At 41.7% G+C, this 27423-nt stretch overlaps 1 protein-coding gene across 1 annotated transcript in view; it reads left to right on the plus strand.

Annotated features, from left to right (window-relative positions):
- GLRX3 (glutaredoxin 3) overlaps positions 1 to 21212 on the plus strand; it is a 45858-nt gene extending 24646 nt beyond the window's left edge. The window contains exons 4-11 of the mRNA XM_010389428.1: positions 288 to 489; positions 6907 to 7079; positions 7317 to 7378; positions 9528 to 9585; positions 11654 to 11706; positions 16122 to 16161; positions 16252 to 16344; positions 20944 to 21212. Coding sequence (XP_010387730.1) covers positions 288 to 489; positions 6907 to 7079; positions 7317 to 7378; positions 9528 to 9585; positions 11654 to 11706; positions 16122 to 16161; positions 16252 to 16344; positions 20944 to 20994 — 732 coding nt within the window. The 3' untranslated portion in view covers positions 20995 to 21212. The remainder of the gene's footprint in view (positions 1 to 287; positions 490 to 6906; positions 7080 to 7316; positions 7379 to 9527; positions 9586 to 11653; positions 11707 to 16121; positions 16162 to 16251; positions 16345 to 20943) is intronic.
- Positions 21213 to 27423: the final 6211 nt, after the last annotated feature.

The raw sequence follows: 27423 nt of genomic DNA on the forward strand, positions 1-27423 counted from the left end.
CCTCATTTATACTTAATAAGAGATTCATCCCAGCCAGTGTGGGGCTTCTTCTTTGTATCATGTTAGACTGACCTGATTTGAGATGTTGCAGTGTTTTCTCTGTGTGTTTCCAAGAAAAGAAACAATTATTATGTGTTTCTAAAATTGAGATGCAGTGCAGGCAGTTGGCAATGAGGGTTTCTTTTTTTACATCTCCAGTAATACTGTTGTCCCCTTTAAAAATTTGCTAGAACAATGTCATTATTATGGAATGCTGCACATATTCTAAATAACTTTTTAAACTGTAGAATTCTCAGAAAATCGACCGATTAGATGGTGCACATGCCCCAGAGTTGACCAAAAAAGTTCAGCGACATGCATCTAGTGGCTCCTTCCTACCCAGCGCTAACGAACATCTTAAAGAAGATCTCAACCTTCGCTTGAAGAAATTGACTCATGCTGCCCCCTGCATGCTATTTATGAAAGGAACTCCTCAAGAACCACGCTGTGGTAAGAAGCTGCCTTTAAGATAACATATACAAAATGGGTGCTTTCCCAGAACAGGGTTTGGTTGAGATGGGCATCCTGTTTCCAAGCTATACTATACATCTTATACTTGTCTTCACATACCTTTAAAATCAGAAAGGTTATAACTCCCAATGACACTATAGAAGAATTAGTTTGCAGGCCAGGCGCGGTGGCTCACACCTGTAATCCCAGCACTTTGGGAGGCCGAGACGGGCGGATCACGAGGTCAGGAGATCGAGACCATCCTGGCTAACACGGTGAAACCCGTCTCTACTAAAAATACACACAAAAAAATTAGCCGGGCATGGTGGCAGGCACCTGTAGTCCCAGCTACACGGGAGACTGAGGCAGGAGAATGACGTGAACCCGGGGGGCGGAGCTTGCAATGAGCCGAGATTGCCCCACTGCACTCCAGCCTGGGCGACAGAGCGAGACTCCGTCTCAAAAAAAAAAAAAAAGAATTAGTTTGCATTATGGACTCAGAATGTTGGAACCAAAAGGAGTCTCGGAACTCATCTAATTCAGATTTTTGTTTTATACTTAAGTCCTCAGACTCAAAGATAGAGGTGACTTGCCCAAGATCACCTGGTAAACAGAGTTAGGATTAGGTTCCAACTGCCGTATTGCTGTCTCTTGCCTGTTTAGCTGCTTTTGCTGTTAGCAGTTATTTTTTCTTTCTTGGAGCCTCCTGTTTTTCACCTAGTTCAGATTCAGCAATTAAAAAATTTGTGGAATATTTTAGTGTTTTTGTGTCCACCCTGTGTGGTTTTGCCTCCCCTGTGTCATCACTGTCTAATGATTCTCTTCCCGCATTGCTGTCATTTCCAGTTTATAGCTGCTAGTAATGGAAAGATTTCGAAATCTTGGCCTGTAGTCACTCTTATTTTCGATACACATGGATGCTTATAATTTTGTCCTTAAGTAAGTTTTAGAGTTATTTGACCCCTCTGGTACTGGGTTTATGTTATTTTCTTTTTACTGTGCCTACTACAACATTAGTATGCTGCATAATTGAGCATTTAATGCCATTTGATGATGCTGTTGAGACTCTAAGAGTATTTGTATCAACTACACAGGAGGGACTTTATTTTGAGTATGCTCTTAATGTGATTACAGCATGTCCAGAGTGACTTTATAAAGATAGCCAAGCTTCTAGTGTGAATTTGATTCTAAATTCTTCCCTGTAGGGTTATTAAATTACATATTAGGTTATGATAATGTCTAGTTTTAAAACTAAAGTTTCATGATGAATTCTTATTTTTTCGAGATGGAGTTTTGCTCTTGTTGCCCAGCAATGGTGCGATCTCAGCGGGCCGCAACCTACGTCTCCTAGGGGTCAAGCGATTCTCCTGTCTCAGCCTCCTGAGTAGCTGGGATTACAGGTGCCTGCCACCACGCCTGGCTAATTTTTTTGTATTTTTAGTAGAGACAGGGTTTGTCTGTGTTGGTCAGGCTGGTGTCGAACTCCTGACCTCAGGTGATCCGCCCGTCTCGGCCTCCCAAAGTGCTGAGATGACAGTCGTGAGCCACCTGTGAATTCTGTCTTAAAAGTATCTCTTAGTTCTGCCTAAAAAATTTCACTGCCAGTATTTATGTGTCACATAATGCCTGCTGTTTATGTATTGCAAAGCTAACTTAGTCTGTACTAAACTAAAGGTAGCAACAGATAGTCTCTGTTGCGTTTGTTATTTTGTTAATAACAGGGGTTGCAAATGGTTCACATTCACCTTCTTCCATGAAACGTGAAAATCATTTCTTGTACTTTATGTGGTAGCCACTAAGTGAGAACTTACCACTTCAGTCGAATGGATCGTATTCAGTACCTTCATTCAGATCTCAGGTACAGTAGAACTGGCTATGAAATGTGGGTGAAGCACACCTACAGTGAAATCTCTACAGTATTCTCTCCTTTGGGGTTGAACAGCAGCAGTCTCAGTCTTTTCTGAATGATAAAACGAATGAAAAGGCAGGTGGCAACACTGAAGCTTGGGAAAGAGGTGCTCAGAGGAGAAGGGTGTCTTGGGAAGTGTGCTACACTGGATGTCATGCCAGGCGAGCCTCAGGGCCCACCCCTGCGGCCTTAGCAACTTTGGAGACAAGTCAGGTACCCTCCTTATGCCCTTAATTCCTTCTGGGGATGTTGGGAATAAGATTGGCTGTTGGAGCCAATCTTGGAGGGCCTTTTCAGTACAGATATTGTATGATTATTCAAGTAAATTAGAGAGAAATTTAGAAATTATAATTTTTCTGCTTACCTTTTACTTTATTAAACTGAATTTAGAATATACTGCTAGCATTTTTATATTATGTTAAACATTATTTATATTTATATTATTATAATGGAGTGACATTTGGAAGACTGCACAAATAATAGAATAAAAAAGAAACTTTGAAATAGTTCAGGGCTGGGCGTGGTGGCTCACCCCTGTAATCCCAGCACTTCGACAGGCTGAGGTGGGCGGATCGCTTGAGATCAGGAGTTTGAGACCAGCCTGGCCAACATGGTGAGACCCTGTCTCTACTAAAATACAGAAATTAGCTGGGCGTGGTGGCATGCTGTAATTCCAGCCACTTGGGAGGCTGAGGCAGAAGAAACGCTTGAACCTGGGAGGCAGAGGTTGCAGTGAGCCGAGATCGAGCCACTGCACTCCAGTCGGGGTGACAGAGTGAAACTCCGTCTCAAAACAAAACAAAAGAGAACAAAACACATTTCAGAGCCATCTGAAAACATGGTGTTATAGATATTTAATTAATACAAGACAATAAATATTTTGAGATACGTATGATTGAACGGTTACAGTTTCTTCTTTCGAAGTACTTGTTTTCTATGTAATTTTTATAACTACATTTTCAATGGGTTTTTCTGTTTCCTGATATTTTCTGTTACATGTCTTTCTGTCTTACATAGTAAATAGATCATTTAAGAATGTTGCTGTTCTTTAATAAAATACCTAGGATTAACTGGAAAATATTTTTTTTTTTTTTTTTTTTTTTTTTTTTTTTTTTTTTTTTTTTGAGGCGGAGTCTCGCTATGTGGCCCGGACTACAGTGCAGTGGCCGGATCTCAGCTCACTGCAAGCTTCGCCTCCCGGGTTCACGCCATTCTCCTGCCTCAGCCTCCCGAGGAGCTGGGACCACAGGCGCCGCCACCTCGCCCGGCTAGTTTTTGTATTTTTAGTAGAGACGGGGTTTCACGGTGTTAGCCAGGATGGTCTCGATCTCCTGACCTCGTGATCCGCCCGTCTCGGCCTCCCAGAGTGCTGGGATTACAGGCTTGAGCCACCGCGCCCGGCCTGGAAAATATTTTTAAACTGTTTTCTTATGGGAACATAAAAGTCCCCTGGACCCTCTGCTGTTCCTTTCCGAGCCTGCTTACTGGAGCATTGTTTTTGCTCTTCTGCTGGCATTTTAGAGAAGGGTGTAGGCAAAGCTCCCTTTATAAAAGCACTGGCCGTCTCATCTTGTGAACACGCACGTGGCTGCTCTTTCCTTGTTTTGCACTAAATTAGCTTTGAAAGCGCTACCTCTGCTAACACCGCTGAACTCCACTGTGGAGTATAATGTCTGTTTAGTTGGTCCCCACCTTGCTTTCTGCTAATCAGAAAAACATGAATGGATAACATTTAAATTTTATATGTAGAAAACCTTGAAAGCCATTTTTAGGGTTTCTGCTGGAGCCCCATTGGACTCAGCCCAGCTCCTGCATAGGTCATGTCTCCATCTTCTTATCCTTCACGTGGGCTCTGCCTGCAGAATTGTATGGTGTGTTATGAGCCTGACATGTAGATAGGGTCTCAGTTGAAAAGAATTGGATTGTCCTTATTCTGTGATCCTCATGAAGACAGGAAAATGCTTGTTTTAGGAAGAGTTTCCAGAAGCACTGAGATATATGTCATCTTAAACAGAATCTTAAATCCTTGAGCAGGTTAATTATTTGGGAATTCTTACAGCTATTTCAGTTAACAAAGCTTTTAGCAAAGCAAAAGGTTTTTGCGTCATAGTCAGATATTCCTCCTGCAGTGAGAGTCATTCAACTGGGCTCTTACTTTTAAATCAGTATCAGCCACAAAATCAGGTTTCAAAGATTTTTTTAGGGTTTATTGTTAGGTAGTGATGAGATGCGGTGTTAGGCACCTATTCATGTCATGAGTAGAAATGACTGGGGGTGGAAATGGGGATTCTGTGGCAGTTAAACATTACTTTTCTACATTTAAATATTTTTATTGCTTGCATGCATTTTTCTTAAAAAAAAGTGTGTAAATATTTTGTTACTAGAATAAAGCCTTCTTGCCATCTTATCCTTAAGCATAACATTTCTAGTCTGCCACTGTAACCCTTAAAAATGAAACACTACCAATCAATCTTTCTAGTCTGCATGTAATTGCCTAAAGCTAAAATAAAGCTTTTTCTCAGCCAGTTACAGTAAAAATGAGTTAATATATTGGCAACAGAATAACCATCAGCAATCAGCCGTTAGCTGTTTACTAATGAACTCCCAGATGAATAAAAAAATTTCAGAATCAGTGTTTTACTTCAGGCTGTACATGAACTTCACACTTCAGATGTAGGAAAAGCAACTTACATGCTATACAAATAAATACTAGTGCTTCATCTCAATAAACTGCAGAACTGGAAAATGTTTGGAGCTCACTTGTAGATCCATGTTTTAATAGTAAATATGATTTTGGGTGACATCAGTAAAGCCCATTCTTGTAATTAATCTTATATTGAATTTTTTTTTTTTTTTTTTTTTTTTTTTGAGAAGGAGTCTCGCTCTGTCACCCAGGCTGGAGTGCAGTGGCCAGATCTCAGCTCACTGCAAACTCCGCCTCCCGGGTTTACGCCATTCTCCTGCCTCAGCCTCCCGAGTAGCTGGGACTACAGGCGCCCGCCACCTCGCCTGGCTAGTTTTTTGTATTTTTTTAGTAGAGACGGGGTTTCACCGTGTTAGCCAGGATGGTCTCGATCTCCTGACCTCGTGATCCGCCCGCCTCGGCCTCCCAAAGTGCTGGGATTACAGGGAATTTTATGGTTTGATTTTATTTAAAAATAATTGCTGGTACTGCTAAGTCTTTTAGAAATTTTGAATCTGAAGAATAGGTTCTTAGTGAATTGTATCTGTGTTTGAGAAGAAGAATGAGGCGTGAAAGAGTAGGGCCCTACAAAGTATTGGGAACAATGGAGAAGAATTAGCTTATGGAAAGAAAAATACTTTTTTTTCAGACTAGGCTAATAGGTTTATAAAAGACTGATATTCACACTCTTATTCTTCAGTTCTAATGTCATAATAAGATGATGTCAAAAAAGTACAGAATAAAAATGTGTCACAAAAGTATAATAAAATCATGGAACATAAAATTGTCACTATAGTGTAGTAAAAAAAATTACATTACATACTTTAGGGAGTGTAAATAGTTTTAAGAAAGAAACTGTCAAGTTATGACATGAGATGAGAAAGAATACCGTCAATCTGTTGATGGTTCATATATAACAACAGAGAAGATAGCTTTAAAATTCAATGTACTGTGTGTATTTCAGACTACAGGAGAACACATGCCTTCTTGATTTTTAATTTATCCTACTTAGAGAGAGTGAAGATTGAGAACTACCAAAGTGGGAACTCAGGAAGCAGTAAAATGGCAGTAGAAACGAAACAGCATTGAGTTTTTAGTATAGTCAAGTAGTAGTTAAAAATAACAATTGTAGAATTTTTTCCTCTGCCCAGAACTGATTCTTGTAGGTTCACAACAGGAAGGCTGGGAGGGACTGTCCAGAGCGTCAGGTCAGTCTCCTGATTACTAGGAAAGTGCTGAGCGGAGGCCACCCATGGCCTCGTCATGTGTCACCTTGGTGGGTGGAGGGAGCAGGTGTCAGATTCAGATTTCTGTTTTTTTTTTAAAGATAGGGTCTTGCTCTGTCACTCAAACTGGAGGCTGGAGTGCAGTGACAATCTCATAGCTTGCTCCAGCCTCAGATTTCTGGTCTCAAGTGATCCTCTTACCTCAGTCTCCCCAGTCTCTGGGATTACGGGTGTGCACCATCACCCTCAGGTCTGTGCTTTTTGGCTAGTGCTATTTCTTCTGTGACAAAAAATGTCCATGATATTGAAGAGTAACTTTAATAAATACACCACTTTTTTTTTTTTTTTTTTAAATACTCACAGTTGTGTCAAAAAGTTAAGTCATATCTGAGTGTGTGATACGGTTCAAGGTCAAATAAGGGGATCCAGGAATTTATTTTCTGTTTGTATACTATTCAGCCATGCTAATTAAATCACCAGCAAAATAAGGCAGGTGTCTATGTCCATTAGATGATATGTATGCTGAACTAATGTATTATCACGTGTATGTGTTTCGAGAGAGAGAAGCTAAGTGCTTTATTTTCTTTTTTTGTGTACAGGTTTCAGCAAGCAGATGGTGGAAATTCTTCACAAACATAATATTCAGTTTAGCAGTTTTGATATCTTCTCAGATGAAGAGGTTCGACAGGGACTCAAAGCCTATTCCAATTGGCCTACCTATCCTCAGCTCTACGTTTCTGGAGAGCTCATAGGAGGACTTGATATAATTAAGGTTAGAATTGAGAAGTCTGTGCTTTGTGAATAAATTCCATTTAGAGCATACTTTTTAAAATGTGATAAATCTAAGATACAAATTTCTTATGAATCTATATTTACTAATAAGAACCTGCAATGAATACACAGTATTTCTGATTAGTTGATTGATCAATAAGCTGTGTTATGGTGTGATCAAGGAGATTTATGTTATAATAATTTTTTTTTATTAAACTGACATGTGTGCTTATTTTAGGAGCTAGAAGCATCTGAAGAACTGGATACAATTTGTCCCAAAGCTCCCAAATTAGAGGAAAGGTAAGTGTTTTAGAAAGTTTTAAATAGTCTATCATTTAATATGTTAAAAATATTTTAAAGTCCTCAGGTTTTGCATTGCTCTTTCTGTGTAGAAATCAAGGATTTGGTATTTGTATGCCAGAGGTCATAGTTTCATTGTTTAGTCAAACTAGCCATGCAAACTTTGGCAAATCTAATTTGGATTGGAGAAATTTTAGCACCAACTTAATGATCATGTGGAGGATCTTCTTTGCTTTTATAGAAATGTCATTGTTTCTGTGGAACAACCAAATTTTGCTTACCTCTCTGCATTTCAGAGCCAGGGTCCAGTTGTCTTGTCACTGCTCCATGGCGTAACCTCAGCACACTCGTGTTTTCCTGGGTGCAGCCTTGGTGACTGCTGTGGGTGCTGCCCCAACGCCAGAGCACTGAGTGACAAGTGGTGAGTGTGAAAAGCTCATCACCTCGCAACAAGCTTTGGGCACTTCTCATGGCCTTTCTAGACCACGAGAACTTACACGAGCAGGTTTTGGGGCTGTGAAACATGTATTTGTTTTATCAAGGATCTCAGTTGGCTTTTGGAGAAGTTCTCTTACAGAAATGTTGGACTTTGGTGTATAAGGCAACTTAATGGGATTTTTATTGCAGTAAATGTGAATTAATATAGAACTTTAAAAAGGAACTTACTATGTGAGCAATCAGCCATTCATAGTTGGGGCTGGAGATTGTAAGATAAACCTTCCTTTGGTAATTTTTTTTTGCCATGTAACATCTTGAGAATTGCTAAAAGTGTGTAATAATAATAAATACCTCATTTGTCTGTCGTTAATTAATAATTTCTATAAATAATGTTCCATTCCACGTATGTAAGGCTGATCTTTGAGTACCGCATTCTGTCCTGTGGTTTGTACCATTTCCTGCGTTCTTTGTGAGAAAGTGATGCTCCGCATCCCTTTGTTGACTCTGGGCGTCTTCATGTGTGGTTCTTGCCTGTAGCCTGGTAATGCCCTTGGCCCATGGAGGCTGTGTGTTCTCCAAGGACAGCTGTGCTTTTTATATGCTTGTATTCGCTGTTCAGTTGATTTTCCTTCTCTGCTGAGTACACTTGCTACTTGTCTTGTCTCCATCAGACCTTTGTTTTCCTAATGTGCTGTTTCTAAATCTGTGCTTGCAGACACCGAAAGGTAACTGGCTAGAATTATGTAGAAAGTAAAATTCAGCATATTTTGAGTAATAATTTAAAGGGCTCCTAGTGAGCAGAGTGCAGGAAGTGGACTTCATGGACTTGTGATGTGTATTTTGGCAGTACATTGTGGGCTGTGGTTCCCTGTATCCAGGTGGCTGGGTTAGTTATTGGGTTGTCAGGGTCAGCATCGTATTTCTGTATCCATTCATATTTTTCTGAACTTGAGCTAATTCCACTTGGTTGGCAATGTAAGTGATACAGCTTTGTGCATGATTTATGCATTTCATTTGGGATGTGTTTATAAGGAGATTTTTGAGCCTTGAATTGGGAGAACATTTGGGTGGCGTGACCCCATGGAGCTTAGGTTCTTTAGTGACCTGTCATCCCGACACTGACTTTTCCTGAGATTTGTGACTAAACTTGTGGCTGTATACAGATAATTAAAATTTCTGACAGCATATTAGATTATGATGTTGGAAAGACTATATAAAATATAATGTTAAGATGAGAGGATTTGATTTTAGTATCTGGCATTAGTTGATGTTCTGAGGTTTAATGCTGTCACACTGCAGTCTGACCTTGTGAGCTTTACACCTGTACAGTGGTATGCAGCATCATGATGGAAGATGGTGCACACAAGATCTAGTTCTGGAAGTTTTGGATGGGCTTAATATATAGGCCCCTTATTGAACAAGTCCTTACTGAATTGGTTATTATTATTATATTTTTATTACTGTGAGTTGATGGGCTTAAATTGCAACTTGAAGGAACATTCTTTGCCTTAAAAGCCATATTGTGTTTTACAGTGGCTTAGGGAGAGAATGAAATCAAGGAAAATGTCAACGCATTTGCTTGTTTAATACCACTCAAAGCTGTGAACTGTCATCCTGCCATCCCTCAAATATGCATGTTACTCACGAAGCGGAGGAAAAGTGGTGTTGCATAATTGAGCTGAGCCGTTTTATATCAATTTTCTCTCTTTAGGCTCAAAGTGCTGACAAATAAAGCTTCTGTGATGCTCTTTATGAAGGGAAACAAACAGGTAAAGAACTCAAAAATGGTTTTATTTGTAATTTCTTTTGATGTTAACATCTGCAACAAGGGGACAGTTAAATCTCTTTTTCCTAGCTTTAGCTAATGAAGCTGTAGCAGTATCAGGAAGTTATCCAGGCCTTAATTGGTGCTTACGGAGATCAAACAAAGTAATCTACATTTTGCTTGACTTTATCATCAACATCTCAGTGGGGTGCATTTCTTTCTACTGCCAAACTTTGTCAGCTAACGTGGTCAACACTGTTAACACTTTACTGGTTGTATGAGTTGTTATTTCATTATCCTTTGTTGGAGTTTGTGGACTGCTGGAGTGTGCAGCTGAGTCACTGGACTTCCTGAATGCAGGGAACCTGGTGGTGCTTGGGTTTGCACCCCTAGATCGTCCTTTTGTGACAGTGGAGGAGCAAACCCTGGCTGTAGCAGGTGTGCTCTGTGTGTGTTTGATGAATGAGTGAAATGGTCAGCAATTCTCATTTGTAATGGGATGGTTCTTGTAGCTTTTTGACGAAAGTGCATATTGATTGTGCGTCATTTTGAATATCAAGTTTGATAGATTACTTCCACTAATAGTTTGAGCAGAACTAATTTTCTTTCGGATTGAGATCAGAGTGGTAATTTCCAGAAACCAGCCATACACATTTATAGCATATTTTGTAGTTTTCATAGCAATTGAACCTCTATTTAATTCTCAATCAGTTGTTGAAGTAGGCAGGGTTGGACAGAGTTTGGCCTATTTTAGAGATAAAGAAACCAAAGCTTTGAAAGTTGAGGCTGTTGGAATAAAGAAACTGCCTCACTTGGTAGCCAGATGCACTGGGCAAGTGACACAGAGAACCACTTTGCTCATTGGGAAAGGGACTCGATACTTCTTCACAGGGCAGACTCTGGTTGCCATAACTAGTGTGTAAGTTAACATAACTAGTATAATGAAGCTAATTAGTTAACATAACTAATTGGTTAATATAATTAGGTAATGAAAGTAACAGTAACAAATAAAATGTTAATATAAATTTCAGCATGTTGGAATCATTAGGTTAGAGCCTAAATTCTTTGGTTTTGCTTCAGTGTATTGAAACAGTAGAGGAAGTTAATAATTCCTAGTAATGATAAAGTGACATTTTTTTCTTATTCTTGGTAATTGTTTAAGCGGATATTTATTCTCAAAACTGTTTTTTTCTGGAAACCTAGAAAGTTTTGATACATTTTGGAAACAGTGGTATTAGGGCTATTAAAATGTTTACATGGTACCATATCTTTTGCACAAGATTGCTGGAATTTGGAGTCCTGTGGCATGAAAAAAGCTTAAGATTTTCATAAACTCAAAAAAGTGTTAGTATTCTGCAATGTAAAAATAAATGAGGCCGGGCGGTGGTGGCTCATGCCTGTAATCCCAGCACTTTGGGAGGCCAAGGCAGATGGATCCCAAGGTCAAGAGATCGAGACCATCCTGGCCATCATGGTGAAACCCCATCTTTATTAAAAATACCAAAAGTTAGCAGGGCGTGGTGGCGTGCGCCTCTAGTCCCAGCTACTCTGGAGGCTGAGGCAGGAGAATTGCTTGAACCTGGGAAGTGGACGTCGCAGTGAGCCGAGATTGCACTCCAGCCTGAGTGACAGAGTGAGACTCCGTCTAAAAAAAAAAAAGGAGTCAGAGTCCAGTTGGAAATGGGAAAATAATTGTCATAATCATTGCAAAAAGACTAAGTGAGTTAAGATCATTTTGCATGAGTGAGGTAAAGAACGAACTGAAATCTTGGTAGAAAATCTAGGTTTCACTTAGAAGAACTTTTTGACCACAGAGATTATAAACTGTTGGAACACATGTCATCTCAAGTGGTTACAAACCAAAGTAAGTCTGTGGGTCACGTGTGCCTGGGTTGATGTGCAGATGGTTCATGCTTGAAGAGGGGATTAGCAGAAGCTCTGCTAGCTGAGTGAAAGCAGTGGCATCCACGATGGATAAGTGCTGTCTGTGCTGGTTGACAGAGTTTTAAGTACAACCGTGCTGCTCGGGTCATATAAAAAATGTAATCTTTATAAAATTTTTTTTCATCTAGGAAGCAAAATGTGGATTCAGCAAACAAATTCTGGAAATACTAAATAGTACTGGGTATGTAAATGTTGTTTTCAGATGTCCCAGAGAAGGAAGGAAATACCCTTTGCCACCACTCTCAGGAAGATAGAATTGGAATTAAGCTTTTGTAAAGCTTTCCCAAATCCTTTCATCATTCTACAGTTTTATGCTATTTGTGGAAAGATTTCTTTCTCAAGCAGTAGTTTTTAATAAAACTACAGTACTTTGTGTTATTTCTTTTCACTGTGTATATTTCCACTGATCTGATCTCACTGTTGATGTTGCTTTCCAAAGATGTATGTTGCATAATACAGTGGATCTGAATTTATTATTGCTTATAGAACACATTTGATGGAATAGGAGTACTGGTTTTTCATTATGGTTAAAAATGAAACCAGCTGTGGATTTCAAAACACAGTGTATTCTAGATCATCTGCTATCCATGCTGATTTTTATTGCACAAGAATTAGGTTTGAACTCTTGAGCTGGAACCCTCAGCAAACTAGAGTGTATATTGTTCAGTATTTCTTTGGAAACATTTCATTAATGTACTTGTCTTAGAGAAATTTCTGGACTTTAGTAAAAAAAATAAAGTTAAACTTTTAAAACTCAAAAAAAAAAAAAAAAAAAAAAAAATTCCAACCTGGTCAGGCGTAGTAGCTCACGTCTATAATCCTAGCACTTTGGGAGGCTGAGCCCAGGTGTTTGAGACCAGCCTGGACAACATAGTGAGACCCCTTCTCCACAAAACATAAAAAAATTAGCCAGGCATGGTCACATACGTCTGTGGTCCCAGCTACTTGAGAGACTGAGGTGGGAGGATCACTGGAGTCTTGGAGGGTGAGGCTGTAGTGAGCCGTGATTGCACCACTGCACTCAGCCTGGGTGACAGAGCAAGACCCTGTCTCAAAAAAAAAAAAATATTTCAACTTTTCCGTTCTGCCACTGGTGCTTTTCAGTTGTAATGTCTATATCCATAAATATTTGTATCTTTTCGTTATTTTTGCTGTATTATTTTATGAATGCCTTAACTTAGACCAAAATGGTATTTTCTGGCCAGTGTCAACCTATTAGTAACATAAAGGAGGTCCTGAGGCAACCTTTGGAATAACTATTTGTCTACTTTCCCAGAGGAAGATGTGTAACTTGAGTCCTCACCATGCATAAATATATTTCAGGGAGAATATATTATAGGTAGTTTTTAATTTTTCTCAAATATCCTAGTTGCTAAACAATACAAAAAGCTGAGGGGGCGCATATTAAGGTCCATTACCTGCATCTGAGAGGTGTAGTGCAAGTTAAATTGCAGTGCTCCTAGTTTTAATGTGCTCAGTGGTGAAGCTGTCAGGCAAGAACACTGCCATTGATTTTTGTGGTTATAAACAAAAGCACTTATTTGGAGATATATAGCACATATTCTGTAGGGTTTGTCAAATATTTTTGTTTATTTCTCATTTCATAATTGCATCTTTTAAAAATCATACATTCTAACTGTAACTTTAAATAAATTACTTTCAAGTAATCTTTGATATACTTCAAAGATCTATTGAAAATCGTCAGTTGAATAGCACATGTTGAATACAATTTCAGGGACATAAAAATAATGAGGTCAGGCACAGTGGCTCACACCTGTAATCCCAGCACTTTGGGAGGCCGAGGTGGGCTGATCACTTGAGGTCAGGAGTTCGAGACCAGACTGGTGAACATGGTGAAACCCCGCCTCTACTAAAAATACAAAAATTAGCCGGGTGTAGTGGCGCACGCCTATAATCCCAGCCACTCAGGAGGCTGAGGCCGGGAGAATCACTTGAGCCCAGGAGGTGGATTTCAGTGAGCTGAAACCAAGCCACTGCACTCCAACCTGGGTGACAGTGAGACTCTGTCTCAAAAAAAAAAAAAAAAAAAGATGTGGTTGTTTTCTGCAGATTATTATGACATTTTATAGAGGCAAGTACAGTGAGCGTATTGTGATGGTAACTTCTAGCCTGTTCCTTTCTTCACTCCTGCCCTGGGCCATACAGTGGGGGCTGGCTTGTTTCTAGTCATTTTGCTCTTTCTTTGTCAACCCTCTGCTGCAGCCCCACAGTGAGACACACACACAGTCCATCCCTCCCTAAGCAGCACCAGGTTCCTCAGGTATCTTCTGAGCCGACACACTGGGCCTGACCCAGCTCATGTCTGTGGTGGAACATCTTGGTAACTTGGCTTTCTGTCCCATATCTGTCTAATCTCCATTGTATTGAAAGCACCCTGTTGTCACAGAATGCAGGAGGCTGCTTTGGGAGAGAATGACTCCCAGCTCCGGACTTGCTAAGCATGATTGGCCCTAAGATGAGTGAGGCCATCCAGGACCTCAGCTTCTTTTTTTTTTTTTTTTTTTTTTTGAGATGGAGTCTCGCTCTGTCGCCCAGGCTGGAGTGCAGTGGCCGGATCTCAGCTCACTGCAAGCTCCGCCTCCCGGGTTCACGCCATTCTCCTGCCTCAGCCTCCCGAGTAGCTGGGACTACAGGCGCCGCCACGTCGCCCGGCTAGTTTTTTGTAGTTTTTAGTAGAGACGGGGTTTCACTGTGTTCGCCAGGATGGTCTCGATCTCCTGACCTCGTGATCCGCCCGTCTCGGCCTCCCAAAGTGCTGGGATTACAGGCTTGAGCCACCGCGCCCAGCTGACCTCAGCTTCTTTTAACGTGAACAGACCATGCTCTTGCTGGGAGTTGAAAGTATGTGGAGAAAACTCCTTTTTACTTTTTCTCATTTCTTATCTTTTCCTTTAGTAGCCAAAATATACATGCATGAGTGGCTGAGAACCAAGTGTATATTGAGGTTTGAAAGGTACCCTTTATGAATAACTCTTAGGAAGTGTATTGACTGTTAGGACTCCACATACATACACTTGGGCCCAGTGCTTCCTGGATCCTTTATGAATAGTTTTTTTTTTTTTTTTTTGAGACGGAGTCTCGCTCTGTCGCCCAGGCTGGAGGGCAGTGGCCGGATCTCAGCTCACTGCAAGCTCCGCCTCCCGGGTTTACGCCATTCTCCTGCCTCAGCCTCCGAGTAGCTGGGACTACAGGCGCCCGCCACCTCGCCTGGCTAGTTTTTTGTATTTTTTAGTAGAGACGGGGTTTCACCGTGTTAGCCAGGATGGTCTCGATCTCCTGACCTCGTGATCCGCCCATCTCGGCCTCCCAGAGTGCTGGGATTACAGGCTTGAGCCACCGCGCCCGGCTATGAATAGTTTTATAACTCATTGTTTTTATCACAGTATTAAGAGATCTGCCACCTTTAGTTAGTTCAACTTGAACAAAGACTTACATTGGGTTTTTTAAAAAAAAACATTACGTTTACATTGGGGTCCTTTTTTGCTCTTCTTTCAAACATTCCGTTTTTGATAATTGCCTCTGATTTATCCTGTCATTTAGTTGTTTTGATTTTGTTTTTTTTTTTTTTAACTGTTCCCTGCACCATAGACAGTTTCCTTGGGAACTTGTTTACTAAATAAACAAGATTTCCCTGTGATAGTTTCAGTTTTACGGGAAGTCTAGTTTTTTTTTACATGTAGCATTTTCTTTGACCACCTTTGGGAATTGCACCTGTACCCTCAGGCACCCTGCAAGGATTTAGGCATACATTCTTGCTTAATACCTGACCACCTAACAGTGAAATCACCCTGAGTAGATACAGTTGGATATTCATGCAGTGATTTTTCTTTGTACGAGTAATGTTCATTGAATGGCATAAAGCCACAAAGCTTTCATTGGCCTTTTGTACATTAAAAACAGCACCTTCTCTGAAATAAGTTTAAGTGTGGAAAGCATGTTTCTTGCTAAGGTGGAGGGAGCTGGCAGCGTGGTTGTCATCTGGCTGCTGAGCCCTCCAGCCTCCGTCCACGAGCACTACTACATCCTGCTTCACGGGCAGCTTCCAGGAGGTTAAGAAGCAGCAGCCGGGGGTGGATTAGATATTAGAAGTGGATGAGTGTGTTCACTTAATGAAGGCTTGTGCAGATGGGGATGTGGGTCTGACCCAGGGGTTGGCAAGTTGCAGCTGGCTGCCCATTTTTGTAAATAAACTTATATTGGCACATAGCCACATCCCTTCATTTATATGTTGTCTCTGGCTGCTTTTGTGCTGCCCAGCAGAACTGAGCAGTTAAAACAGAGACTGGCCTCTAAAGCCTGAAGTGTTTACTGTCTAACTCTTTAAGAAGAAGTTTCCCCATCCCTGGTCTAACCCAATATTGTCCGGAGAAAAATCCAGATAAAGTCGTATCTTGGAATGACTAATTCTGTGTAGTACCAGACAGATTAAGAAGTAAAATCATTTCCATTGGTCTGTAGTACATTTTGTTAGCAATGAAATAGTTTTCTTGATTATTTTAAAAACATCAAATGCATAGAGGTTTTACAATTTGATTTAACTGTATTTCCAGTTAAAATGTCTCCTCTTTGTTCCAGTGTTGAATATGAAACATTCGATATATTGGAGGATGAAGAAGTAAGTTCTGTGTTTGATGTTTCACCTTTGTCTTAGCTTTAATCGTAAGGGCCTGACAGGATGGTTTCCGGATTCCTGTTGTTTCTTTAGGTTCGGCAAGGATTAAAAGCCTACTCCAATTGGCCAACGTACCCTCAGCTGTATGTGAAAGGGGAGCTGGTGGGAGGATTGGATATCGTGAAGGTAAGTCCAGTTCTGCTGTTCTAAAGAGCGGAAAAGACTTCGGTATGTTTACAAATGATTTCAGATTGAATGGAAACTTGAGAGTGGTTTTTGACTCCTGTTTCCAGCCTGACTCAGGCATTTCTAGACCAGTATCACCGTTTCTGTGTGCATAAGTACCCTGCCATTCTCACTGTCCCCACCTGGCAGCCTGTTCTTACTTCCACACTGGAACTAGCCATTTCATCCCTTTTCTGTGGGGCGATCTTACCTGGCACTCAGGGTCCTTGTTAGATCCTCTTCAGCTTCCAGCCAATAAATTATTTTTTCTTGCCTTACTCACCTGCCCTTGGGTGCATGGACTGACAGCAGTGTGAGGCCTGTGGCCCAAAGCTGCCTATCCTTGCCACAGAGGCTGAAGATCACTGTCCCTGGTCCCCCGAGAGAAAAAACGTAGGTCCCTTTACGGTTTTCAGATGTTTGGAAATCTGTTATCTGTTAGATTGTAAGTGTTTTAGGTAAGACACCATTTCTGATGTATCTTGAGTCCTTCCTGATGCTTTGTGTATTTTAGGAGTCTAGTAAATGGTTGTTGGATGGATAAGTGACTTGACTTCTTGCTTGAGTTTTAAATGGACATGACTTTGCTTATATTTAATGTCTAGAATTGAGGGCAGGCCCACCAACTAGCACCTGTGTGCTCCATAGCTCTTTGATGAGCTCTTTGTAGCTTTAATATCTACCCACAGGCCCCACTGCACCCTAGGCCCACTGTGGGCATGGTGGTATTGAGGAGGGTGGTAGCCGGGTGGGTATAGAGGAGCTAGACAGGAATGTTGGGCAGGAATGCCAGGTTCTGCTCGGGGACATGAACAAAACTGCCCCGAAAGGTAGGCTGCTGACTGCCCTCAGACCTTCCTCTTGCCTCAGTCCATTAGAGAATTTTCTCTGAGGTCAGATCTTCGACTTTTTATGTGGAAAACAAATAGCAAGTAGTACTACTTCTAGTTATGTTGTATAATAAAAATTGTTTTTTTTTTTTTTTGAGACGGAGTTTCACTCTTGTTGTCCCGCTGGAGTGAATGGTGCAATCTTGGCTCACTGCAGCCTCTGCCTCCCAGGTTCATGTGGTTCTCCTGTCCCAGCCTCCCGAGTAGCTGGGATTACAGGCACCCACCATCACGCCCCACTAATTTTTGTATTTTTAGTAGAGATGGGGTTTCATCATGTTGGCCACGCTGGTCTTGAATTGCTGACCTCAGGTGATCCGCCCGCCTTGGCCTCCCAAAGTGCTGGGATTACAGGCGTGAGCCACCGCACCCAGCCAAAATAAAAGTTTTTAACACATGCTTTTGTAAAGTGAAGCACTAGCTTACCACTGAAATGACATCAGCACTTTGGACCAATATGTTTTATAGAAACAAAGCTTGAGCTCCATTGACTGCAGAGACTGTTTTTGTCCTGTGGTGGCCTCTGTGCTGGTTTTGTTTCCTGTGGAGTTCCAGGTTTGATATCATACTTCTTAAACAAGCCAGTGAGACATTTTTCCTGGGGAACGGTCTCACTCCTGGAGGAAAAAAATGTTTGAGACTATAGCTCTTGTATAGCCCTGAAGCAGCAAAAACGGATCTGCATTTGTTTCTCCTCCCATTCCCTCCTTCCCTTACTTTGTCTCTCTCTCTCTCTCTCTCTCTATATATATATATAATCTTATTTTTGTAAGACACAAACAGTACTCACACCCCAAATACTCTTGAGCCTGTTCTTGTCTAAATGTTTTATAGCCTGTACCTTAGCCATTGGTAACTCTTGGGAAGATACAATCAATAAATCTCATTTAATTCTAAAGCTAAGCTGTGTGGATAACTTCTTTTTAGTTATATAACAGAGTGTTATATGATTTTTTTATGTTCACCTGCTAAGAACATACACATTTGGAATGTGTGATATTGTTAACGTTTTTCCTTGAGAAGATGTATGGAATGGCTCTTTCGATGCCATTTTGATCTGTTTCTTGCAGAATGCAGTCCTTCATGTTCAGTTCAAGTAAAAGATGTTTGAAATGGTCTAATCTGGCTGGCCTCTTTGGAGCAATGAGCATTTGTTTTGTTGAATGAGTGACTGAATAATGATTTGGTTACTCAGCCAATCTAGTGTCCTGAGAAAATTGTGAGTTGTTATTGCCTCTGAAGAGTAAACGGTTCACTACTGCTGTTGCAGAATGTTTGTACTTAAGACAGTTTGTTGAGAGAGATTTAGAAGATTTAGTTTGGTTAGGTTTAGATGTTTCACCTGCCAGCTCGCATTAACAGCAGTGAGGATGGTGAGACTCCCTCATTTGGCGCACTCCCAGTGTTCCAGGCACACTGCTTTGGTGCTTTAAGAGGCTGCTTCACGTCATCTCCCAGCAGCCTCAGAGAGCAGAATTCTTCTGTCAGTAGAAGAATGAGGAAACAGAGACATGGAGAGGTCAGGTGAATTGTCAGCCATCCCATCACTAGTAATCCATTGAGTCCAGATTCCACCTGAGGGCCACCTGCCCTTGCCCACTCACCTGCATGGTCCTCTCTCTGCCTTCTTGAGTGTGTGCTCAGAAAAGTCCTGCTGGGTCCCTTGCAGCGGCAGGGTGTCTGCTCGTTGAATAGTAGTAGAAGAAGATCCCTAGACATGACTGAAAGCCGTCTGGGTTTTGTGTGATAGCATCATTCCTATTTGAATTTCATCCAGAGAGGAGGTCATACGGATTTTAATGGTTTTATTGATTGATGTTTATGCTGCTCAGTGATAACCTGAAATGTTATATTAAATGTTTGTTTAAACCAGAAAATTTTATTTATCATGTCTCTCCTCTCAAACTTGGGGTCTGTACTCCAGATTTTAAATCTGAAAAACAGGCACAAGGAGCACGGTGCCTGTACTGCGGTTCCAGTCAATCTAGTGGTAGCTCTTTTGATGCCATGTCTGTTTCTGAATTGTTAGGTCTTTTTGATGGTTTCTGCCTTTCCCTGTTACTGGTACTCTAGCTTTTCCTGAGACAGAGATGTATTCCCAGGTTGGGTTTCAATAGCAAAGCCTCTTTCCTCTCTGTGAGTGGAAGAACGGGAGGGGAACAAGCATCATATTTGAGTAGGCTTTTAACGTCACACTGCTTTTTTTGTTTGTTTGTTGTTGGTTTTTTTTGGAGACAGAGTCTCACTCTGTCACCCAGGCTGGAGTGCAGTGGGGGTGATCTTGGCTCTTGGGTCACTGCACCCTCCACCTCCTGGGTTCAAGCAGTTTTCATGCCTCAGCCTCTTAAGTAGCTAGAATTACAGGCACATGCCACCACACCAACCTGGCTAATTTTTGTATTTTTAGTAAAGATAGGTTTTGTCATGTTGGCCAGGCTGGCCTTGAACTCCTGACTTCAAGTGATCTGCCCCCTTGGCTTCTTAAAGTGCTGGGATTGTAGGTGTGAGCCACTGCGCCCAGCCACATTGCTTCATTCTTCAACCTTGAAAGTCACTTGATTTATTTTCCTTATTTATTGCTGTAGTTTAAATAGGGGGCTTCACTGGCTCTGGTTGCTCTGTTTCCTAATACTAAACAATCTGTTGGTTTTAGGATACTTTAACTTCATTTATTTAGTTATTTATGAATGAATGAATGAATGAATGAATGAATGAATGAATGAATGAGATGGAGTCTCGCTGTAGCCCAGGCTGTAGTGCAATCGCACAATCTTGGCTCACTACAACCTCTGCCTCCCGGGTTCAAGAGATTCTCCCTGTCTCAGCCTCCTGAGTAGCTGGGATTACAGGCACCTGCCACCATGCCCGGCTAATTTTTGTATTTTTAGTAGGGACAGGGTTTCACCATGTTGGCCGGGCTGTTCTTGAACTCCTGACCTCAGGTGATCTGCCCACCTCGACCTCCCAAAGTGCTGGGATTACAGGCATGAGCAACTGTGCCCAGCCTTATTCATTTATTTATTTATTTATTTATTTATTTATTTATTTTTTTTTTTTGAGACGGAGTCTCGCTCTGTCGCCCAGGCTGGAGTGCAGTGGCCGGATCTCAGCTCACTGCAAGCTCCGCCTCCCGGGTCCAAGCCATTCTCCTGCCTCAGCCTCCCGAGTAGCTGGGACTACAGGCGCCCGCCATCTCGCCCGGCTAATTTTTTGTATTTTTTAAGTGGAGACGGGGTTTCACTGTGTTAGCCAGGATGGTCTCGACCTCCTGACCTTGTGATCCGCCCGCCTCGGCCTCCCAAAGTGCTGGGATTACAGGCTTGAGCCACCGCGCCCGGCCCATTTATTTTTTAAGAGACAGATTTCACCATGTTGGTCAGGCTGGTCTTGAACTCCTGGCCTCAAGTGATCTGCCTGTCTCCGCCTCCCAAAGTGCTGGGATTACATTTGTGAGCCACCACACTTGGCCAAGAATACTTTGTTATTTTTTAACCTGATAGTGTATTCAGGTTTTATGGCACATTTAGTTTAAGAGTGTTAAAAGACTGGAGTTTTAATCCAATAAGTGTTTCTTCTGGTTCTCAGATATACATACAAGCTGTGATTGTTTAGATGTGTCCATCTTTTTATATATGCATATACCTATTATTATTGTTGTTTTTCATTTTAGGAACTGAAAGAAAATGGTGAATTGCTGCCTATACTGAGAGGAGAAAATTAATAAATCTTAAACTTGGTGCCCAACTATTGCAAGAAGTATTTAATTACATTGGAAGCAGTTCATGATTTAGTCCTCAGAAATGGACTAGGAATAGAAAATTCCTGCTTACTCAGTTACATGTTTTGTGTATTTCACAATGTCGTGCTAAATAAATGTATGTTACATTTTTTCCCACCAAAAATAGAATGCAATAAACATCTTCAAATTATTAACAATAATTGTATGAAAAAAGTATATCTTTACAGCAATATTAAACATACAGCTACTATAATTAGCTCACATTAAATCTCTTTTTCTTAGTACATGAGTATCTTCTAGCAGTTAAGAAAGGCAGTCTTCAGAAAATGGAGAACTGTGGCGGAATGCAGTACACAACAGTATTTAGGACAACTCCTTTGCCAACACAATGGCTCCCCTCGCTGGTGAAAGATCTCTTTACAGCTTGGGAAAAACAACGGAAATTAGTTTCTGATGTCATTGCTGAGCTCGGCACTGGTTAAATTGCTGAGGCAGTGTAGGATGTCTGCAGGTTTAGACTCTCATTTCACAAGGCACCAGTAGTGAATTATCAAGAAACATTTTAGAGGAAAATGATTTCTCATTGAATATGATACAACAAACACTTTTTCATAAGGTCTAGAAGAGTGGGTCGTCATGACAAAGGATGGAAAAGTATTGTCATTTGTTGTAAGCATCACTACTTTTTTTTTTTTTTTTTTTTTTTTTTAAGACGGGGTCTGGCTCTGTCACCCAGGCTGGAGTGCAGTGGCACGATTATGGCTCACTGCAGCCTCGACTTCTCGGGGCCTAGTGATCCTCCTGCCTCAGCCTCCTGAGTAACTGGGACCACAGGCTGCCATCACCATGCCCACCTAATTTTTTTATTTCTTGTAGAGATGAGGTCTCTTGCTTCAGCCTCCCAAAGTGCTGGAATTTACAGGTAGGACTACCACACTTGGTCCATTTATTTATAATAAACATTGATTTTGTCCTTCAAGGTCCTTTGGTCCTCCTATTGAGAACAGTTTGAAGTCCATGAAAATTTTAACAGTATTTTTGATCCTGAATCTAACATATTCGAGAAATAGTTGCTCCACTAGGCTTCCACAAGCAGGCTTCAAATGGGATGGCTAAATTCACCTCATGGTTCTTAGTTTTTTTGGTACTTGTGACACATTCTCTTCATATATTACCCCACGCTGTTTAGGCAGTTAAGATGCTGGCACTGTCCGGTGGTGATAAGGAAAGGGAAGCAGAAGTCAGTAATTCAGACAAGAATAAACAGGATGAAATGCGTCTATTCCTAGGCCTAGGTAAGATTAGCCCACCACCTGCACACTGTTGCTGTCTCTTCAGCTCAGGCTGTTTTTCTGTTTGGATTGTGTAAGGAGTAGAGTGCTGTATTTGTGTGTGACAGAGGCTGGTCTGTACAAGTCATAAAGCTCGATGAGGCCTTGCTTCCTGCTAGGTGTTAGGATGCCCATGGTGGTGGATTTTCTTGGCGTTCTGTGTAATTAAATAAGGCTCTTTAGAGCATTGGTCCATGACAACTTCGTTGTTTCTATTTAAAATGAAAATCATTGTATAAATAAAACCTTTTAAATGCAGATACAAATAGAATTTTAACTGAAATTTTATGAAGCCGTTGGCTGCAGGGATGTGTGTGTCATGGAGGAGGGCTCCATACTTTTTTTGTATACTTATCTCAAACCTAAATCATTTGCATACTGCTTTTTCTTTAAGTGCCAACTGTCCTAGTATATTTTCTAAGTCAACTTTTAACTTCACTTTATCCTAAGCAAGAATATCTTTGCCATCACAGATTCAATAAGCTCGTTTTTTTCTAATGCACATACAAATAAATAAAATGCACAACTTTAAACATAAATGGCTACCTCCAATTTAGGAAGCACTGTTCTGGCCAGAGGCCATTGCTCTGATAAGGTCATGTGGTTAGTGCATTTTAGGAAGACCTCCTTTCCCTTTGATTGACTCCTGTAGGACATAAGATACCAGTGACATTATCCTTTGTTGAGCCATCCTGGTTTGAGGCAGGATGAGTGTTGAGAGTTTTTGGGGAGTTGCCCCTGTGTCCTATATGAATTTATCCTCTTAAATTCTGGTGGTCATTGGCTCTGCTGACTCCAGGTAAGTTGGGGTGACAATGCAGCATATTTCTATTTTCTAGTTGTTTTTGGCCAGACATGGGGAAGATCAAGAGATCTTGTTCATGCAAGCGGATTGATGGCCATTCCTAATGTGATTTTATTAGTGTATTTGAGAAAGTAAAGTAAGATTCTTGAGCCCAACTGAACTTCCCCTATTGAATTTTCTAACAAAAAGAGAGTTTGTGTATGGGTTTATAATTGAGCCTGCTCTTGTAGAAATGTTTTATCAGAATTGAAATCCTCTCTGATCCTCAAATTCTAGAGACAAAGTTGTTTTCTGAATTTGAGAAATCAGTTCACAAGGAAAGGTGACAACATGACGTTTGGATGTTGTCCCACACGTGAGGCCTTGTTGGGTGCTTATGGTGGGAGGGACCGTCCAGGCAGGTTTTGTATGAAGAGTTTTCATGTCTGGACACATTTCTGTCCTGAGAAGCACTGCTGTGCTTTTGGGAGCATGGACCGAGGCCAGAGCCTGTGGCCAGCTCTGCCTGCCCTCCCTTTCTTGGCCTGCTCTGTTGAGTCTGTAGTGGGGCTTCCTTCGTGTGGCATCCTGCCAGGTTAAAGCTGCATGGTGCTTAGGATAGAGCTGGTGCTGTGGGGAGGCTCTCGATGAAGGGGGCTGCCATCTGTTTGCCTGTTAACTCTTAGAAACCAAACCTCACATGTCAGAATTTCCTTTCTAGAAGAGGCCGGTTGAATAGGAACCAGAAAGGCCCTCATACAGGCAGAGCTGTTCGCTCCTCTTGACTTGTGTTTTTGTGCCTTCTTTGCAGGAAGGCTTCTTAGGGAATTGGTATCTGTTTAGGGGAAGTAAGCCTGCAGGAATGAACTTTTTTAATTTTTAAATAAAAACTCTTGATCAAAAATGGAAAGGAAAACTAAAACCAATGAAACAGGTTAGGTAGTTTGTGGAATTCTCCTTTGCAGGTGAGGGGAGAAAGCAGCTCTCTCAAGGGCACAGCTACAGGTTGGGAGCTGGGGCTTCCATCCAGGGTCTGGGACACCCAAACCTTAGGCTTGCCCCTCCTGGGAGGCCTCCCCTTCAGCGCTGTGTGGGATGCAGTTGCCTTTTTACCTGTGATAAGAAACTGGTGAATTGCCAGGATTCTGGCTCTGACTTCAGTCTGCCCCTTTCCTGGGGATTAGAGGGCATTAACCCTACTTCCTACAGCCGAGCAGCTCTTCCTCATGACTCTGCTTTCTAAACTCTGGGGGTTGACTGATTTGAAGACTGCCTTGTTGATGAATGTGTTGACGCTTGCTATCATAATGTAAATGCTTCTTATTAAAATAACAGGACTTGGTGGGTTCAGTTGCCTTGCCCACGTGTGACTTACATGCTTTTGCCTTTTGTTTGTTGAACACTGAACCTTGCAGAAGCATCAGGAAGTCCATCTTGGTCCCACTGGATTGATCATTAAGAAGGAAGGAGAAAAATTATTGCCATTTCCATTCTTTACAAAAATGTCATAAGTCTGCTGAGGAGTAGACTAAAAAATAGCATGTTTTTATAATTAGTCTCATTTTATTAACTTAGAAAATGTTTAATCTCTGAAATAACTGCAATACATTTTAAGCACTTGGTAATCATGATCTGTCTTATTGGAAAGAATTATACAAGAAAGACCTGTCTTGACAGTCAAAAGTTAAAAGCTTAAGATTGTAATATGAAACATGATTTCTGGTTTAGTTTTTAAAGTAAAATCAGCTTTCTTTTCCTTTCTTTTTTTTTTTTTGTGATTGAGACAGGGTCTCCTCTGTCACTCAGGCTGGAGTGCAGTGGTGCAATCAAGGCTCACAGCATCCTTGGCCTCCCAGGTTCAAGATCCTCCCACCTCAGCCTCCTTGGTAGCTGAGATGACAGGCATGTGCCACCATACCCCGGCTGTGCTTTGATTTTTTTTTTTTTTTTGTAGACATGAAGTCTCACTCTGTTGCCCAGGCTGGTCTCAACCTCCTGGGCTCAAGTGATCCTCCCACAGTGTTGGGATTACAGGCCTGAGCCACCATGCCCGGCCTAAGATTGGTTTTCTTAAATTTGACAGTTGCGACTTTTCAAAATTTAAACCTTTCTAAATAAAAGTAATTTGATTTTTTGCAGATGAATTCTTGTTTTATACACATTTCAGATGTTGAGTTGGAGGACCTAGACCGTTCCCTTTTTGTCTAGTTGCATTTCCTCATGGCCATCCACTGATCATTGAATCAGTATAAACATGGACAGTTTCTCTTGAGTCTTTGGGTCTTCATTTCTGAAGGCTCCTGTGTCACGTAAGACTTAAATAAATCTTTATTTAAGTCTTAAATATGCTTTTCTCTTGTTAATCTCTTTTGTTATAAGAGTGTCGGCTGTGCCCCTTGTGATGGATGAGGAAAGGTATCCACCTTTCCGAATCAGACACAAGCTGCAGTGGCTTCCTGATGCCTCATCCACCAGGATGGGTAACTTTAAAGAGAAGTTTTATAACTGGCATCCCATTCTGGTTTCAGAGTCTCGGGGGCTTTTTTCATACAGCTTTGTCTGATATTTAGAGACGTTCAGATTCAGAAGAAATGAGTTCGGTTTAGCTCATGGGCCGGGCACATGCACTGAGTCACTGAAAGCAGCAGAATACCTTGAGGGAGTCTTGGTGCACTTAGGTCACTGTAAGGTTCTAGGGCTAGGAGTGGGGGTTTGAACCAGGGTCCCTCAGCGCAGCCCCAGTGCTGTGCTTGAAGCCTCATGCCACGCTGGCTTTGAGGTAGCACACTGCCTTAGTGAGTGGAGTTGCCCAAGTCTGGGGCTTCTGAAATGACCTGGTATTTTTACCTTCCTGTTAGAAATGGTGTGGCTTTTACAAATTAAGTGCCAGGCTGGGCACAATGGCTCATGCCTGTAATCCCAGCACTTTGGGAGGCAGAGGCAGGTGGGTTGCTTGAGCTCAGGAGTTTAAGACCAGCCTGAGCAACATGGTGAAACCTCATCTCTACAAAAAATAAAAAATTAACTGGTCATGGTGGTGTGCACCTGTAGTCCCAGCTACTTGGGGAGCTGAGATAGGAGGATTGCTTGAGCCCAGGAGGTCAAGGCTCCAGTGATCGTGCCATTGCACCCCAGCTTGGGTGACAAAATAAGAGCCTGTCTCAGGAAAAAAAAACGAGGACCTGCAAATTTTGACTGAAAAAGACCTGTTCTCCCCACGGTCATTCATCTTGTCATTGGTTGTCAGTGGTACAGTGTTAATTTAATCTTTTCTCAAAAAATCAAGTTTTGTTTGAGGAAGTGACAGATTTCCGTATGAACTCCTAGAGAGAGAGCCTGCCCTCGTTCGGGGTTGCCTGGGGGATGCCTGCCATGTGGTCCAAGGTGAGGTAAGCGTTTCTCTGCCCCTTGTCTCCCAGTCTGCTGTCCCCAGGAACGAGTTCCCTAACTCCTAGCCCCGTCGTTGAGCCCAAGCTTGTAACCTGGATATGGGAGCCGTCTATTTAGGAAGAAGGCTTGTATGGTAATTTCTAAAGGAATTAAAATAGATTTTTATGCTCTTGTCCTATGTTTTGTGCTTAAAACGGAGAGCCCCGATATAATGGAGAAAAGCCAGAAGGAGCTTGGATGCCCTTGAGAACCCCGTCACCTGTCTGTAGGGGCAGAAAGGAGGATACCTTTCTTCACCCATCACAAGGGGCACAGCCAACACTCCTTTAATAGATTACCAAGGAAAAGTATAAAATTTATGTAAAGACTTAGGTGACACAGGAGCCTTCAGAAATAAAGATTCAAGAGAAACTGCATGTTCACACTCAGATTCAACGAAGAGTGGGTGGCCATGCAGAAATGTGACTGGACAGAAGGGAAGAGTCTAATCGTAGACTGGATGGGAAAACCTTGCCCCGGTGTAGCATTCCTTCCTTCCAGGTACAGGACAGGGCCCTTCTGGAATGAAGGTCTGGGAACACTTTCAGATAAAGTACTGTGGAGGATGTCTTTGTGGCCGGCTCCTGTAGTGGAACGCGGGTCCGGCTGCTCGCCAGTTCCAGAGTCCAGTTGACAAGAGCAAGGTCTGGTAGAAAGAAAATGATGGTTAACCAGAACTAGTCATGGGGATGTGGCTGGATTCCCACCCAAAGTAACGACTTTGAATTTCTGGGGAGAAGGCAAGGGTTTAGAAAGGGGCGACGGGAGGGGACTTGAAATGGGAGGCGTGCAGGGGTTGTGCTGAGTACAATGTGTGTCTTGTTCTGGTGGCTGTCCTGGGCCTCAGTCCACCTGGAGTGTGGGCTG

The sequence above is a fragment of the Rhinopithecus roxellana genome, chromosome 11 (genome assembly GCF_007565055.1).
Source record: "Rhinopithecus roxellana isolate Shanxi Qingling chromosome 11, ASM756505v1, whole genome shotgun sequence".
In the NCBI taxonomy this organism is placed as follows: domain Eukaryota; kingdom Metazoa; phylum Chordata; class Mammalia; order Primates; family Cercopithecidae; genus Rhinopithecus; species Rhinopithecus roxellana.